This window comes from Falco cherrug, chromosome 5, assembly GCF_023634085.1.
Source record: "Falco cherrug isolate bFalChe1 chromosome 5, bFalChe1.pri, whole genome shotgun sequence".
Lineage (NCBI taxonomy): Eukaryota > Metazoa > Chordata > Aves > Falconiformes > Falconidae > Falco > Falco cherrug.
Genome location: NC_073701.1, coordinates 76,118,754 through 76,136,225, shown reverse-complemented (window position 1 = coordinate 76,136,225; position 17,472 = coordinate 76,118,754). Strand labels below are relative to the sequence as shown.

General features: G+C 40.4%; 1 protein-coding gene across 1 annotated transcript in view; it reads left to right on the top strand.

Moving 5' to 3' along the window:
* RELN (reelin) overlaps window positions 1-17,472 on the top strand; it is a 297,990-nt gene that overhangs the window by 39,353 nt on the left and 241,165 nt on the right. Inside the window, 1 exon segment of the mRNA XM_055711198.1 lies at window positions 9,860-9,970. Coding sequence (XP_055567173.1) covers window positions 9,860-9,970 — 111 coding nt within the window.

Here is a 17,472-nt window from a genome sequence, read left to right as displayed (position 1 = left end):
ATTGGGTTTGTGTATCTTAAACTATAAATGGCCATTTTCATTAATCTTTATAGAAAATGTTATTTAGATGATCATTCTTGTTTTGGCTATAATACACAATATAATTCTGTGGTTGAATGTGGACTGTTGGTGGCTTCTGCTAGACAGCATTTTTAGAAACATAGCTGTTATACATTTTTGTGAAACAGACTTTGTTTCATATCCAGATTATTGGTTTGACTGATCAAACTTCATTAATGCTGTTCAGGGCTCGCTCTGTAAATTATCGAATGTAGTAACAGACATTTTCTGATACCCTTTGGAGCTTCTTGGTACTGCAGCAGTGCTTGCTAAGTTGCTAAGCGTTAACAATATGTTTGGCATAACGCAAGAAAGAAGATACAGTCAGTCATTATCTCTAATGTTCTCGGGTGAGCTCCGGGTACACTAGGATGTTTAATTCCTGCTCAGCTCCCTCTGATGCAGGCAATAGTTGGGCATCTAAACAGAAGTTGGGTAATTCGGTTACTCTGTGTGAGTGGCTTTTGGTGGGATTCATTGCAGTTTAGCCATCTTCAGCGTTGACAGCTACAGCTGAGCTTTACTGTCTAGGCTCCCTTTATTGCCAGTGGGGAGAATCGGGCATTTCTCCAGTGTGATTCATCTGGCCTGTTTTAGACATCAACATTAGGGTGAGATTTACAGGCTCAATGGTGTGACATAAATAGATATGATGTTCTCGGGAGCTTTATATAGCAGTAGCACATACTCATTGGGCCACTGACTGAAACCTCCATCTCCTCCTTCCAAGGAGGCTGCCCCAACCGTGGGAATAGAGAACAAGCCTCTCTGGGCCAGCTTTTCCGATACAAAATGCAATGCCTGCAGCTGAGGGACAGTGGCCAGGCCACACAGACAGTGGGGTTTAAAATATTTTAGGATATTTGCTGGGGAAATTCAGGTTTGAATCCTCTTACCTAGGTTGACAGCCTTAATTACCCATCTGTTGGTTAGGAAGCAGGCTGCTATGGCAGTAGCCAGCCTTATCCCTCTTCTGCCAGGTCTCTGGCCTGTGCCAACGTGTTTGGTGATGCCAGGTGGAACAAAGTACCTTGCTGTTCAATGTGGCCAAGTTTCTGGTGGCTTTAGGTATGGTCAGAAACATTTTTAAGTTGGGGATTTTGATGCATGAGAAGTCAGGCTCTTGGGTCCAATATTAGGACCATGCACTTGTTTTAGGTGCCGGTGTGTGTTCACAGGTCTAACCATTGGACTCCACTTCTAGTGAGGTGCAGGCTCTGAAGCATCTCGGACCCTATTAAAAATGTGACCAATCTTTTGTAGTTTAGGAATATAAGAATAAACACTACTTTATATTACTGCTGATGTCACTGCCACTATTTTGTTATGAACTTTCAAGAAGATATTATAAGTAGTGTCTCTGCAAATAGTTCTTTCCTGAGGCTGATAGGCTACTCTTTGCATCAATGACAAATGATGTCTCTGTATCATGTTACTGACATCTTGCCACACATCTGCAATCTATTTTCAGTTCTCTGTTGCTCATTACCAATTTAGGAAAGGAATTGAAAAGCTATGGAGACAAAGAGATTTGATGGAGCATGGGGCAGAACCACTGAAACTAGTACTGTAATGCAAAGCAATGCCAGATCTGAGTTTAAGCTGTCTCAAGCAAGATTCAAAACCTGTGCGTTTTTACTTCCCTCATCCCAAGAGCTGTAGGTAACTGGAGTTATTGGTGAAGGCCTCGCAGGTTGGTGAAGATGCTGTTCAACACTCCATCACTCCACTTTCCAGAAAAGCTCACTGGTGTGCTCTTGTGGATTTAGTACTTTGACATGCACTTTAGAAAACCATTACTTAAGTGAGAATGCTTTCAGAGTGCTGTCCCTCGCCCTTGTCTGTTTATTTGTGTGCTGAAATGCCTTTCTGTCTTGTTTTCTCCCACCTACCTGGGGAAAATCAAAACCAGTATGACTAAGAATCCCATAGGTTTTCTGCTTTTTTTTTTTTTTTTTTTTTTTTTTTTTTTTTTTTCTGGATGAGGTGTAGACCTGTGAGTCACACTGTTCTCTGGTATCTGTCTGGCATTCGTATTTGAAATTTTTGTGTAATTATGAATTTCTGGATTTTGGTTTCTTTTGAAAGCAAAGTATTTCTGCAAGCAGTAAAAGTTAGTTTGATGCCAATATATGTCAGTAGTAGTTTGGTTGGTTTTTTTTTAATTCCTCCTTTTTTAACTAATAAGGTTTTTAGTGCAATTAAGTGTATACAGTTTCTGAATTCTTGTTGCAATGCATACTCCACCACTAATTTACAAGGACTTTTATCAGCACACTACTTTGAATTTATATGTCTAAAATTCTACCTGAGTATTTATAGATAGCTTATCACTGTGGTGCCTAAACAGCGTACCTTTAAATAAGGCATCGAAGCTTATTATGTCCTTACTAGCAATTTAATCTGTAGCTGACATTTCAAGGGTGGTCTGGTATTTTAAGGATTTGGGCTTAGTATTGTCTGTGCCCTGTAAGACAGCACTACATGCTGGGATGGGTTTACACTTGTGCTGCTTGTGTTTGGCATTGCATGATGGTAGCATAAAGGCACCATTGCCTAAAAGAGAGGACCAGCTTGGGAAGGGACAAAGAACATCTTCCCTGTGTTTAATTATGTCTTGCACAAAACCCTTCCCAACTTGCCGGGAATGCAGGTAATGAGCCCAGAAATCCACTCTGGGGGCACCACCTTGTTTCTACTTTTAAAGCCATTGCGAGCAAAGCCACAGAGGGAGAATTTGAACAAGGAACAGCCCAGTGTGGGCTTTTGATCAGGTCATGTTGGCTAAGAGATGCTGAGATGCAGATGGCCGTGGCACATGCTGCTGCTGGAGTGCCTCACACTTACAGGGCTGCTGTTCATTCCTCCGTCTCTGAACCAGCAAGGCTGGTGCCAGGGGCAGCATTACTGTGGGGAAACTTCTCACCAGTCCTGGTGGTGTGGTGGGAATGTGCTAATGGCAGAGCTGTCTCTGCTCTGCCTGGTGCAATGAGCTGGTCCCTCTCTCAGCTGCGGGGAGAACGTGCACCACCACATGACAATTCTGCATGAGGTGGTAGCACACTATATACCGGGTGGTTTTAAACAAGTGACAGTAGTTGTCAGATGCTGGTCAGAGAGATGATGTTTAGGAGCGGTGACTGGAGAGGGTGCATTAGCTTTGATGTGCCTGTTGTTATCCTCCTGACATGTTGTCTGCCAAGCGCCTACAGGATCAGCATGGGTATGGTTTAAACAAACCCAGTACTAGCTGATGAGGCAGCAGAAGATGAGATTCAGAGGATGGAGTGTCTCTGTGCTGGTCTCCTGGGTGAATCCTCCAGTTTGTTCAGGAGTCAGTTCTTCCTGATCTTTTGAACTGTGTAAGGGAAGTCATGGTTTGCATGCAAGCATGTGAGCTTGGGTGGTCCCAAAGACACTGCCTTCAGATTGCATTTCTGCTGTGGACTGTTTTAGGAAGTGTTGAGGTCTGCTTGGCTCTGAATGTAGCGTAATGATTACAGTCTTTGCTGTATTTGATGTTATCCTCCATTTCTTTCTGTAGTCTCCTGTGAAAGCCACGATGCTGTGAAACAGAGGTCTGTCTGAACAGTGCCATTTACACACCTGACTTGCATTACCTAGGGCCTGATACATTTTTTTGAGGAGTCAAGCAGGAAAAAAAATAATACTTTAGTATAAACAATTTATTTCCTAAGAGAAAGGTTTCCAGCCATGGCTCAGGTGTGCAATGATGCAGTATTACAGTATTATAAGGAACTGGCTTTGATCTTGAGAAAAACCTGGAAAAGTGCCTGTCCTTGCTTTGATGCAGGAAAGTCTCATTTGAGGAAGTCTGCTTTCTGTGGTGATCCCATTTCACATATCAAAAATACTTTTTCTTCATGGTATATGGTATACAAAAGCACAGTTTTACACTGCAACTGTGTGTCTTGACTCACATAAACAGTATACAGGGCTTCAAAGATTTTTGCCTTTATTAGTTTTTTCTTGAACTCTGTTATATCTCTGCTCATGCTGTTTCATGTGTCATATCTATATGTGTATGTCTAGTCCTTTTCCTTGCCTTAAAGTTTTTTAACTCTGTGACTGTCATCAACAGCAGCTGCAGATTTTGTGGAATTTCTGTATGTATCAGTCCTCTTAGTGACATTTAGCTAAAGTTGAAGAGCAGATGCATTTGGGTAAGACCTGCTACTGACAGGTATCTCCTGAGATGATTCTCTTCCTCCACCTAGCAGACTTTTTGCATTTACAGTTTAGAGGCATTGACTGTACTTTGAATATTTTGAGTATCAGTCAAAATCCAGCTGTTTCTTCAGAGAGTAAATCAGTCCCTCAAGAGAATGTAAGGCAAATTTTATGCAATTGCTTACATAGATGAATAGATTTCCCTAATACTGCACAGTATATAACACTGGAAACAGGGAAAATCATGTTCTTAAGAATAGTATGAATTTCTTAGAAATATCTGAATAGAACTGCAGTTCAAAACCCAGTTTGTCTTTCCTCTTATGCTGCTGCGTCCACCTGTGGTATGATTTCAGCAGCATCTTTGCCAGCCGCCTCCTTCCTGACCTGCTTCCTCCTTGAGGCATGTCAGCTCCTGGCATTACCAGAGGCACTGCTGTTCCTTTCCCCATGGGAGGCACCAACTTTCAGAAATCTGTTCATGGGAAGTGCAAGGCATCTCCGGTGAGAGGCTGCCACATGCTCTCTGTTAAGGAAATAACACCCCAAAGCTCCCCAGAGGTGCATGGCATTGGCAGGATGAGGCCAGCCTGTGTGCTCACTTGGCTGGTCCCTGTAGCAACTCCAGGCAAAGCAGCATGTGTGTGCTAAGTGTGCAGGGAGTTTGTCAGCCACCTTCCATGATTTTTTGCTGGAAAATTGAACAGGGGGGGTGGCATCATGATTCTCAGAAATACAGCTGTTTGTGACCACAACCACTGTACAGAAAGAAGAGTAGGGCAAAGTGGCACTAGAGGTTACTTCTGTGGTATTTCCTAGCCCTGATCAGTTTATTTTGTAAAATCATCCCATGAAAAAAAAAATTAAGTTACCCACCTATGTATTCTGATCTATGTGACTGGTGGACAAGAAGGTTTCATATCACTCATGCAAACACTGCTTGATTCAGGAGGTGGAGTAAGAGCTGTGTAGCAGGTTGCCATTGTGGCTGTTGACCAGCATGTGAGGCTGACCCACAACCTCACTGTTGGGTTTTACAGGTGCTCTTGCATCTGGTCTCTCCCCCTCAGTGTCTGAGTCCCTTGTACTGAACATTTCCAGTTTTCAGGCCACAGCTACAGATCCTGCCTCTGCATTTTCATCACCTCTCTGCTGCTTTGCCCAGCAATAGCCCCTCTCCCCCATCGCTCTCTTTTTTAATTTTTTTTTCTCCAAAAGGTGTCTCTTCCCCTATTTTCTGTACTGGTTCCAGTGTTACCACCTTCCCTGCCCTGGTAGACTCACTGTCCTCTTGCCCTCAGGCCTGCTTTTGTGTCTCCTAAGTTTAAGCTGCTGGGAATGGTGCTGACCAAACTTTAGGAGCAACTTCATTTTTGTGATATTTTGTACATTTCCCAGCTTTTTGAGAAGAGGGATTCTGCTGAATTGATGTTTTCTCATGAGGCTTCTTAGTTTTTTTTTATAAAGATCCTTCTCTTTTCCCCGTTCTTTCCAACCAACAGACATGACTTTCTGATTTAAAACACTGAGAAGCTTCTCAGATCAAAACATCTTTGGAAATGGTATCTTCACAAAGCACTTCTATCAAAGCAGTATAGCTGGACTCAAATGTATTGCATGGGATTTTTTTCAGTGAGCTCTATTAGTCAGCAAGTGTTCTAAGACTGCTAAATGAGGACAGAATCTCCAGAAATATTTAGATGCTAAAAATGAAAATGTCTCTGAGCCTGTGTAAGCTCTGGGTGTTTGTGTGTTTGTGTATATATGTATTATATATATGTAAAATATAATTTGTCCAGACTTGGAGAACAGCACTTTCATTTCAGAGTGGAAGAACTGCTGAAAGCAGAGGACACTGGAATTTTTTCAGTCAGGGCAACACAACGTTTTCCTCTAACCTCATCTCAGAAATGAATGAAGTGTTTTGACTGAAATTTCTTCCCCTATAAATAATTAAATCAGACTGAGGCATACGCTTCCATTAAAAAAAAAAAAAAAAAAAAAAAAAGACCCAAAAAGCCCAAGAGGGTAAAAACTGGCAAAGATATCAGGAACTGAAAGTGGAAGGAAACGTTGGGCATCTTTAAAGTAGCTGTTATCACCTTTGCCTCTAATATTTGCAGTATGCTGCTATTGCTTGGTCAGTAGGTTGTTCCCAGTGCAGCCCTGCTGTATTTCTTGGGAAGACGTTCTCAGTCCCTCTCTCTGGGCTATTTCAAGGCAACAGAGGGCTTCCTGCCTACCTCCGTGCCACGGGCTGCCTGCTCCCATGGGCTCTCTTACAAGCTCCTTTCTTCTCCCTGGGGTGAGGGGCTCCCTGCTTGCCCTGGTGCAGCAGCCAGGAGGGCTGGCATGGGGTGCCGCTCTGGGGGGTGGCGAGGTCTGGCACCCTCCATGCCTGGCTGAGCAGTCCCCAGTGATAGGAAGGGCTCCTCGCTTCTTCACTCACCCACATTTTCCTCCTAAGAAAGGGAGTTGGGGAGGATGGAGCAGAGCTTGATTGGACTTGTCGATGAGACCCACTGCTCTGTTGCCCACTGGGTGCTATGGGGCAGGCAGTGGGGCTGTGCCAGAGCCCTCCTTGCCTGCCCAGCCCTGGGTGCTCCATGTCTCTGTGCCCCTCCAGGTGTTTTCCAAGGTCCAGGTGGGTCTTGGTGCTGGTCCTTGCTCCTGAAGCATCAGATACTTGGCATTGACTACATATGGCATGAACCAGTGTAAAGGCAGAAACAAAACCTGGTGGAGGGGACCTCGCAGAAATCTTGTTGCTCTTGGAAGAAGCTGAGAACCCTCAGTAACAAGCCCTAGTCCCTACGTAAAATCACAGCCCTGTTACTGGGCTGTACATTAGCACAGCTTTCCTGTTCTTGGTCATTAACACTTGGCATGGTGTGTGTTTTCTTTCATTTTATGGGAATTTGATGTATTTCACCACTGGGTAGAGGAAAAAAATAATCACTGAGAATGTCATGATTAATTTTTTTCCTCTTGAAGAACTATGAAATTATTCTGAAATGTATGACACGTGTATAATAAAAGCCTAGTGCTCTGTTTTTTAAAAATGTGCTAGAGGTGTTCTGCAGTTTCCCAGAGGCTTAATGAGGGAGCCATACTGTGTTGGAAATTTTTCAACAATAAAAATTGACCTATTACATGCTCATGTAAAATGAGGGTTGACAATCGCACAAATATGTCCAAAATCAAATACAGGCATTGTAAAATATCACTTCTTTCCCACAGAGAAACCGGTCACCTGTTCACAGTAGGATTTTGCATTATATCCTATTCGGTAAAGAATAAGATGCTTCCCCACAGGGAAACAAAATGGCAGCAAAGTACTGGCCCAGTGCCCTTCTATCAATGCTTTTCACTGGCTGTTTTGCCAAGTCTTCAAAAATAACACATAGGTGTATTTTTTCAACACATGTTTAGCCTCTTTGTCGGTTTAAAGGCACAAAAGGAAGAAAAGGTTCTGCATTATTCACCACTTCATCATGAAACACAGGAAAAATTAATTGTTTCCTTGTTTGATTTTCTTTTTCTCTCTGTAATACTGCTTTTATTTCTTAAAAATTCTGGTCTCTTTGGCTGTTCTTTTAACATATATATCAGAGGTGGCCTCTTAAAAATTGAGCATATGGCTCTGAACCTGCACCTGCGTTCAGGGAAACGTCTATTGCAAAACACTGAAATTAAGAACAGAAAAGTTGGATTCAGGAATTATTCAGCATACTGCTGAATAATCAAAGAAAGAAAGATAATTAAATATAAAGAGTTGAAGAATAAATTAAACATGGTAAATATTGCTCCTCTGTCCAGAACAAATTAAGCCACTGTCAACATTTGTATATTCTTTAGATATTTAACAGTAAGTTTAAGCCAATGGGTACCCCAGAGGAATCACTAAATTGTTTGGGATTTAAAAAGCCCAGCTGTTTCACTGCTGAATGTCTACCGCCAGTGAGTGTACTAGCAATCCCCTCACAGTACCTTACTTCATTTCCCCAGCCAGTCGCTGGCTCATGATGTTCCCAGCAAGACGGAGCAATGTGTGGAGGTGGAATGTGATGTAGCGAGAGATCAGAGTTTATCAGCAATCCCTGTCAAGCACCGAACTCAATGCATTAAGCAGGGGGGAAAGGATTAAAGTATGAAAGCAGAACCAGCGTGATAACTAAGGCCTTGATCCATCTTCAGTATACGAGGCTACAGGTCATGAGACTCTTCTTCAGCAGGGAGATATTTTTTTTTGTGTGGATCTCTTTGCAGGTTCTTTGCCCTTCATAATGGAGTCTAAAGGGAATCTTATATGGTAGGCCATAGATTTGCAATACAGTTTATCCGCATTTAAATAAATATCAGTAAAGATTGTAGAAAAACATGATGTTAGTGTAGAAAAGGATATTAGGCATTAGATGTAGAAAAGGGTGATATTATACAGGCAAAGGTGAGGAGAGAAAGAGAATCAAATTTACTTCATTGATAAGCTCATCATTTTTTCATAGTTTCCTAGTTCTGATTTTCAGTTCAGAGGTGTGCAACCTAATGTTAGAATATTAAATTTAAAAAAATGGACAGGAGATTATTATGAAGCAAAGAAAGTTGTGTGCTGCTGTAGGATTAGAGAGGTTTTTCTGGCCATAGAAGATAGTGCATTTATATAATAGAAAAACCTAAACCTGTTAGTTAATTTAAGTCTTTCCAAGACAGAACGATTGAAGCTGATATTAAGAATACAATGATATGATCCAAAAGGTACCAAAGTAAAAATGTGAGAATGAGTGCGTGCAAGTAAATAAATATTGGAAGATTTGTCAATTCTAACAAAGAATCTATAGATTTCAGCCATACTTTAGATGTTATTTGGATGATTACTGCTAATATCTAAGAATCTCTTAAGAATACATTCAGGAATTATTGAAATACACATAATCTGTAGTGATTCAGATGCTCATATAATTTAAGTGTATAATACTGTAATATGCATGATGACCATAATATAGCACTCTATTTAGGTCCAGAAAGAACAATACCATAATACTGGTTATTTCATTGCTTTTACTATATTCTAACGTCATGACAATTACTTACAAGCCACATATTCCAATGCTATGTTTTACTAACTCATTGTGCATTTAGTGTTAGTACAGCAAAGGCAACTACCCAAGCAGTGATGGCCATGGCCATCCTTTTGATGTTCATTTCGGATTCTGTTGTAATGCTCAGTTTGTGTCTGGTTCCTGCTGCAGATGATTATTGGTACAAGACTTCTGATTCATTTAGGAATAAAGCTGAGTCAAACACCAATAAATGCCAGTCATTTACTTCTAAAACAATACATTTTCTTCAGGTAAACCCTGAGGAAGTACAGGAGCATACTGAAAGTCAGCAGACACAACCTGAACACTGAACAAGTTGTTTGGGCAAATTACGTGGGCAAGCCAATTTACAGTCACTGTAGCATCATAAGTATTGGGGGTGTTCAGTGGAATTTGCTGTACTGAATGATGGGATTTCATTCAAGGGCAAGAGTCTGCTCACAGAATTTGCATAGGTTCTTAAGTACTGCTTATAGATAATGACACATATTTTATTTCTCTCATTTCAGTGACTATTTCAACAAGTACCTTCTTTGATGGCTTACTGGTAACTGGGCTTTACACCTCTACCAGCGTTCAGGCTTCCCAGAGTGTTGGTGGTTCCAGTGCTTTTGGATTTGGTAAGTCCAGTGTAATTTACATTCTGCAACCCAGGGTGATGAACACTTAGTTGTACAGAGGACATCAATAACGACACAATTACTGAAACGGGTTATTTTAGACTGAGTAATCTACAATACATGGAAGCCGATGGGAGTTAATGAGATAAGGCAGTGGTGGGTTTTAGGCAGTTTTATTTCTGCCTCCATTTTCATCGTCTTTGGTTAACCTTGGTACTGGTGTACTGAACTCTACAAATTTTGAGAGAAAAGCCTCAGCAACTAAACTGGTTAAAATAGGCATTTCTAAATGGTGCGACATTTTGTATAAACTAAAGCATTTAGCCCAAAGCATCTAACTATTCTTGGGCTGAAAAACTGATTCCTTTGAGCTTATGTCAACCTACTTTTTCCATTCACTTAACAATAGCATCTTCCTTAAAATCAGAATCTTGGTCAAGGTATTTTATATAACCAATTATTTTCCATGTACGAGAAACAGAACTGTAGTAAAAGGGGTAGGACAGGTTTTGCACAATTATTATATACTTCAAGTTCTGCTGTAGCATTCAGCAGTAGCAGTCAGGCCAGCTATGTTAAGGACAAGAGATTTTTTTTTCAAAAGCACTTCTAAATTTGTGCAAGTGATTTACAGCTGTGCTTTCTGCAGTTTATTATTTGGTAACATTTTTTATATCCTTACAAATAATTGTAACAATTGTGTTCCTCCAGTTGGAGGAACTCGGTGACCCCTAACAAGCAATCTGGGATGTAGGTACAAAAAAAGTTGCCAGTTGTAGGGGACACCAACTGCACTGCACTTGCAGTAGCATGTTTAAATGTTCATTTGTCTGTTAGGGTTAAACTTCAGTACATTCTTCTGATAATCTTTCATGGTAATTATCTGTAATGCATGTAAAACACAAACAGCCTGGGCATGTGAGTGTCATACAGTAGACATAACATTGGCTTGTAAATGAAAGAATGCAAAGTAAATAGCACATTATTTAAAACTGTATTGAGAAATAATTTGAGCAGGTCCTTGCCTCTGCAAATAATACCACTGATCGACCTCAAACCTTTTGTTCAGCCTTTCAAAGGGAACAGCACAGCTGCCACAGGTATTTCATGTGTTACACAAAATGCACTGAAAGATCCACTTTTCTGGAAGAAGCAGTACTATTGTTTCTCCTTTCCCACCACACTCTTTACAACCTGAGCAGGATCTGATGGAGTAAGCAAAATGGAAAGCACTTATCAATGTGAAATTTATGGGATGGTCAAGTTACTGGCAAGCTGTTATCTTGCCATAAAATAGGTCTTTCTTTGTGTTATGTCATTGGGGAGATCATGTCCCTGTATGACAGACTCGCTGGGCACAGTATACAGGTCATGTTTAATCACATCTAAATATTTAAGAATGAAAATCAAGTAAAATTTTAAGAACCTTAATAGCTTTGTGCATTTACAAAGTACGTCTGTATTTTTTCCTGAATTTGTATCTTCATCTGTAGAACAGGGCTCTTACAGTGGGTGTCTCACTAAGACAGATGTTAAAAGTAACATATGATTTGTGACAGGAAAAAAGACATGGCCTTTTTTTTTTTAACTTGCCAAAGGTCATTTTCTTACTCTTGATGTATTACTTTGACCATTCAGTCACTGGTAAGATAACCAGTGACTAAATTGGTGACACATGTGTTCTGCAGACCAAAAGAAGATCCAGTCCTACAGGCTAGGAAAATGCAAAAGCCAAAGAGATGTAAAAAGTCACATGTGGTTGGAGCTACCTCATTTTGCTTATCAATACATCTTGCCCAGGGGAGGTCTGCTGCCCTGTCTTGAGTGTGCCTTCATCAATGTCAGAGAAAAACTGCTGCCATCTCTGACCTTTCTTTTGAACTTTCTTCAGGCAAACTGTAGGGTTAGTTGTTACAGTTGTTAGTTATGCAGCATTTTAAATACCCCCCCTCATTTTGTTGTTTTTCTTTGCTAACTTGTAAGCTTCCATATATTGAAAGAAAACCAGTCTGAATGTTTCAAAAGGTCTGATGCTCTTGTACAGTGTATTTGCAGTCACAGTAAAAAGTCAAAAGTGAAGGAAAAATGGCAATGGCTTTTAAACTTAATGTCATACAAATGTTTGCTCCTTGATGTGTGGATGGCTCCCAGGACTGAAAACTACATAAGCTTTTCCTTTCTCTATGGTAAGAGATGTGAAGGCTGGCCTCTTCCAAAAAGCATTTAGCATGCAAATGATAGCTTTTTAAAATGATTTGGTATCTTTAAAGAATAACAGTATTTTAAAATCTAACATCTATAGTAGAAAAAGAGAGTGGTCTCTACAATATTTAGTAGCTTATTAAATAAAATAATAGGTGGGCATGGCATTGTTTCATCTTCCAAAGAAAACGTAAGCGCTTTCTGCAGAAACTCTGGATCCATCTGTTGTGTCTTTATTTCTAATTAGCAAAGAAGTTGCTCCTCCTTTCTAGTAAGTGATCGTGATGTTAATTTTAGATTTAGCTTCTGGAAATATTTTTTTTTTTTTTAAATGTTGAGGACTATGTCAGATTTAGAGACCTCAAATCAAAGATTTAGGTGGTTTATCATGGATTAGATGGGAGGGCCAAAGCTGGCCCTTTAAAACCTGAAGATAGCAGTATTCTGCAATTGGGTTGATAATGGTTGCTTACAGAGCAGGGAAGAATATTTTTTCTCACTTGAATATTACCATTGAAATGCTCTTGTCTGTGTTACACAGGAGGTCACGCTAGATTATTATAATCTTCCAGCCTGCCCTGACAATATGAAGTCTTCCCAACATACATATATCTGTCTCTTGTGCCATAAGTTACTGTGGTGTGGCTACAATTATCTTTTAATTACCCAATTTATGAAGTGACTTGATGCAGACACAATCATTATCAGTTATCACAGTTAGTTAGCAGTGTGAAGAATCTTGAAGAAAAAAAGATAAAAAACATTAGTGCTAACAGAGTTAATTCTAAGGCTTATGTTTTCTTTCTTTTTCAGTATATATTGTATAGCCAGAGAAATAGTTCCTGGTTTCCTCTGTGGGATTACACTGACATGAAACTTGCTAAAATTTTTATTTTGGAAGCCTTCTAACAACTCTTTTTAGGGAGAAATGTGTGAGCTTTTGGGGATAAAACTTAACAGTGGTCATAAATATTACACTTGTCCTAAGCTGAACCATTGTCTGGGGTCAGGTTAAGGTAAAACTAAAACTGTAAAGCTGAAAACAGAACTGGGATAAAACATAAATTTGTAGTTGAAACTTCACTAACCAAGCTGTGAGGATCCTTTAGCAAAGAGATGATCCTTAAATCTAGCTTTTAAGAATAGTGTTTCTTTCTTCATTAGATCCCTTGATACAACAGATACCCTAAGCTACATCTCTCCAGTAAAATTTCCATTCTCCTCATCAATGTGGTGCATACCCCACAGTGTGGGTTCGTTTCCACATCCTTCAGCATTGCCTGCTGAATGCTGAAGAGCAGTCCCATTTTTCATCCCCCCCGCTTTCTCAAGCCATACTGATACCCCTCAGTGTCATTCACAGCCTGTCTCTCTCTGGAGACGCGTTTTGGACTCCTGTGGCATCTCTCCATCACTTAGTGTTCTTCCCTTCTGCTTTTGACTGTGACGGTCCTTGCTGGTGTTCGGCCTTTTTTTGACATCTTAGATCATCTACTGGCTATGGTTTGAGTTTTATCAGCCCACCAGGGCTAACCTCCCATATAGTCAGGATGCCCATACAGTCATTTAGGGGCTCTAACTGCTTGATTTATTCCAAATATGTAAGAGGAAAGTGGGAAACTAGAGTACTGAAATACATGTTAGAAAGCTGCACGTGCAGTGGTGGGTTTGATGGGAATGATTGCTAGCAAATGAGATTAAGGATAAATGGGTTTGGTGGGTGGTAGGGTTACCAGTCTGTAACTTGGGATAAGTGAGAAAACACAGCTCAGCTTCTCCAAAGCCATGTGCGCTGCAAAGCAAGGAACGCAGTAGCAGTTCTACAATTAAAGGAGAAGATTACAGCATAATCCCTCAGCAGTGATAAGGAGTGCTGTGTGCTGAGGACCTGAATCTGTCTCATTAGGCAGGATGGTCCCAGCTGACAGGCTGGTTGAGCAGACAGACGTACTGGGCTGCGCACATCAAAGCTTGCCTTTCACCTGCCAGTCACACTGCATCTCTGCGTATTTGGGTTCTTCCCAAAGCTTTCCAGCTCCCCAGTATATTTTCACGTCATGCATACATGACAAATTATTTAAAATTTCAGTTTGTTGTAATGAGTCTCTTATAAACTAGTGGAAAATGTAAGCTTTTAGAGTTAAGCCCCCCCCAACATAATTTTATGCAAAATCATGATTACTACACTACACTGATGTTTACCACTTAATAAATGTGGAATATACAAATATTATCATGAAATTACTTGTTTATGCAGTAACCTTTCAGCCTAAACTGAAAAGGTTCTTTTGAAAGTCCATGGGTTCTATTATGGTAGAGACAGTGGAGTCAAAGCTTTCATTACACTGGAAAGTCACCACACGCCCAGTTGGCTAACAGAAGATTTTTGGTTTATTTTCTGTGTGTGTTTATAAAACTTGTAATTTGTTATCTTTTGAAACAGATGTCTCTTTTCTATTGCAAGGTCATTAACTGCTGGTGAATTCTAGGTTTTGTTTAACTCTGTGGGCTATATTGTAAGAGGTTATGAGAGCAATGTTACCTGGAAACATTTTACTGCCTGAACAGGGGAATTGCATCTGCTAGAAAGTAAACAAATAGAATATGAAAGGTCATCTTGCAATCTTTCCATCTTTCCTCTTTTGCAAATCTTTGTTTCTATACTGTGAAGGTGATCATACCTACTGTAAGTAATACATTGAGTCTCTGGGATTTAAAAAAAACCCTGAATAGTTACAAATATTCCTTAAAATATGATGAATAATAAATTTCCTTGAGGAAATCCTGGATAGAGCAATCACCAGAAATAATTTACTTGGCATTACATTTGATCTTATACTCTTTTCTTTTTAAATTATCCTATTGCCTTTTGACAGGATTAAGGCAGCCTTTACATAATCCTCTGCTTGGTATTTTGGTTACATGCATGTTTGCATAGCAAACCGAACTGGAAACCCCTTTCCAGTTTATAGATGAAGGATCATTTTGATCCTGCTGTGTATAAGTTAGGAGCTCGAGAAAAGGATAAAAATAGCTTCCTGGTCCTGTGTTCCCCTTTGGCTCACAGGTCATGAGCAGTCTTAGGGCAGGATGACTGCAGGCAGATGTCATGTGGTGATGCTGCTGGTTTCGCCTCCAGAAGAAGGGTAAAGAGGCTGCCTGGGTGGCTGAAGGGCACCCACAGTGTCATCTCCAAGATGGTAACGCAGAAAATGCTTTGATTGTGCACCTAAGCTCTGCCGGTGCATTGATCTGGCCCCTGTGTTGGAGGCATCCGAGGCTCCCGCTGCTCCTGGATGGGGTGTGTGGTTTTGAGCCTTCAAAGACTTGGTTTTGGCATCAGTTTATGCTCAAACACTGATGGTTCTGGGGCAATGTTTTGCTTTCAGATTTTGACAGATAAAGGAAAACATCCCCAACTAACGCTGTGAGATGGAAAAAGGCCAATTGTTGGATTTTTCTTGTTAGGTGAGCCTATAAAATTGATCCACCCTGCTCAGTCTGCCTCTCTGGGCATGTTCGCAGCTTTAAAAAGTAAGGAATAATCAGTAAATGCCAACTCTTAAAAAAAGTTTTCAGCTACATACATGCTTTTGAAGTGTGGTTTTGTAACTTACTGAAATTGCTGTAGATCCCTGGTTTACTTTGTGACAAGCCAAATGGGCTCCAGGACCCTCCCTTCACACCGGAGATACTTGCCAGAAACCAAACAGATGGTAAACTAGGAAGAAATGACCCTCGGCATTCTCATTAGAACAGTTGGGGAAATTTTAATAGGCCCCCATTTGTCTTGTGCTGTATCTAGTACCCTTTGAACTGCCACTTTTTTTTTTTTTTTTGTTACAAGTCAACTACTGCCATGTATATTTTAATAGGGATTATCAAATACAATTTGCCCAGAAGATGTACCAGCCCTCTGCTGCTAATTAGCAAAGTTTAAATAATCACTGAGTTCTGGAATAATTGGAAAGATACACTGTTTTTCCTGCCAATGCATAATTACCAATTAACAGGAAGATAAAATATCTGTATAGCAGTCATATCTTAGAGAATTTGTTAACAGTCAATTAAATAATGAGTTGGTGCCAAACTGACATTGGTCAAGAAAGTGTACGTTTGAGTTTAGTTTAAAGATACTCCCCCCTGCAAATGGTATGTAACAAAACCATAATGATGATAAAACTTTCTAAGTTTGTGTGATACTTACATTTCTTTATGGCCAGAAATTGCCTTTTCTGTAAGTGGTTGACTAACATATGTGCCTTATGGAAAGGGTTTCAGCTTTATTAATGCAACATATATTCATTATCGTGGCATAGGCAGTAATTGTCCATGCTTACATGGCAAGGAACTGTGTCCCCAAGTATTTTAACCATGGAGGGGGAAAATTCCCCACATGTAACTGGGTAAGGCAGGCAGCAGCGCTGCAGGGTTGGAGGAACAAGACAGCCAGAGAGGGAGCCTACATAGAAAATACTTAAACTGGCCTACTTTGAGCCTAGTTTGACCCAGTCCCATTCCCCCAAACACTTTCACCGATTTCTGCAAGTACCCTTGTGCTTGTCGGGTTTACCCTACCCCCCTGCCATGGCAGCAGCAGCTCTTGGACATCAAAATCCAATTTTGCCTAATCTGCTGAGAAGCCCTGAGTTACTCCGCAATTTAGCATTCATAAAAGTGAGTGATGGCGTCTGTTCCATAATTTATTTCAAATGTCTTTGGAGCATTATAAAGATGACAGTAACATAACTCAAACTTTTAGCCTTTCAAATCTACCTGTAGCTCCTGCTGTCTGTGGTGTCTGTGTACCTGTTTGGTCAAGGTCGAAAAGGAGAATGAACCTCTGCAGAAGTGTGGCACGTGTAATGCTGTTTGCATTTGTTAGCTTTACATTTCTATAACGTGTTCTTGTATTTGTTAGCTTTGAATAGCGGGTGCAGGTGAGTGTTAAGGCTAGAGGCAACACTTAATGCTTTGTAGATGAGATGAGATGTGGTAACTGCATAGGAGACTTAGAGGAATGTTTTGCAGTAGGGTAGTGCTTGTAGAGGGGCCCCTGGAGTTTTTAAATAAGAAAATGCGTTTAGAGACAGTTTTACATAGGCAAAACCAAAGTGATAATTGAAGTGTTGGGGCCAATTTTGGTCCAATTTAGCAAGTATGTTTATTCAGTAGTGATTTTTTTTCAGGTCCTATATACATCTGTTTTTCTCTGCTGGGTGGACAGAAAATGGTATGGGGAAAAGTTAGAGCATCACTGTATTAGAATGCAATTTAAAAAAAAGATCACATTAACATTT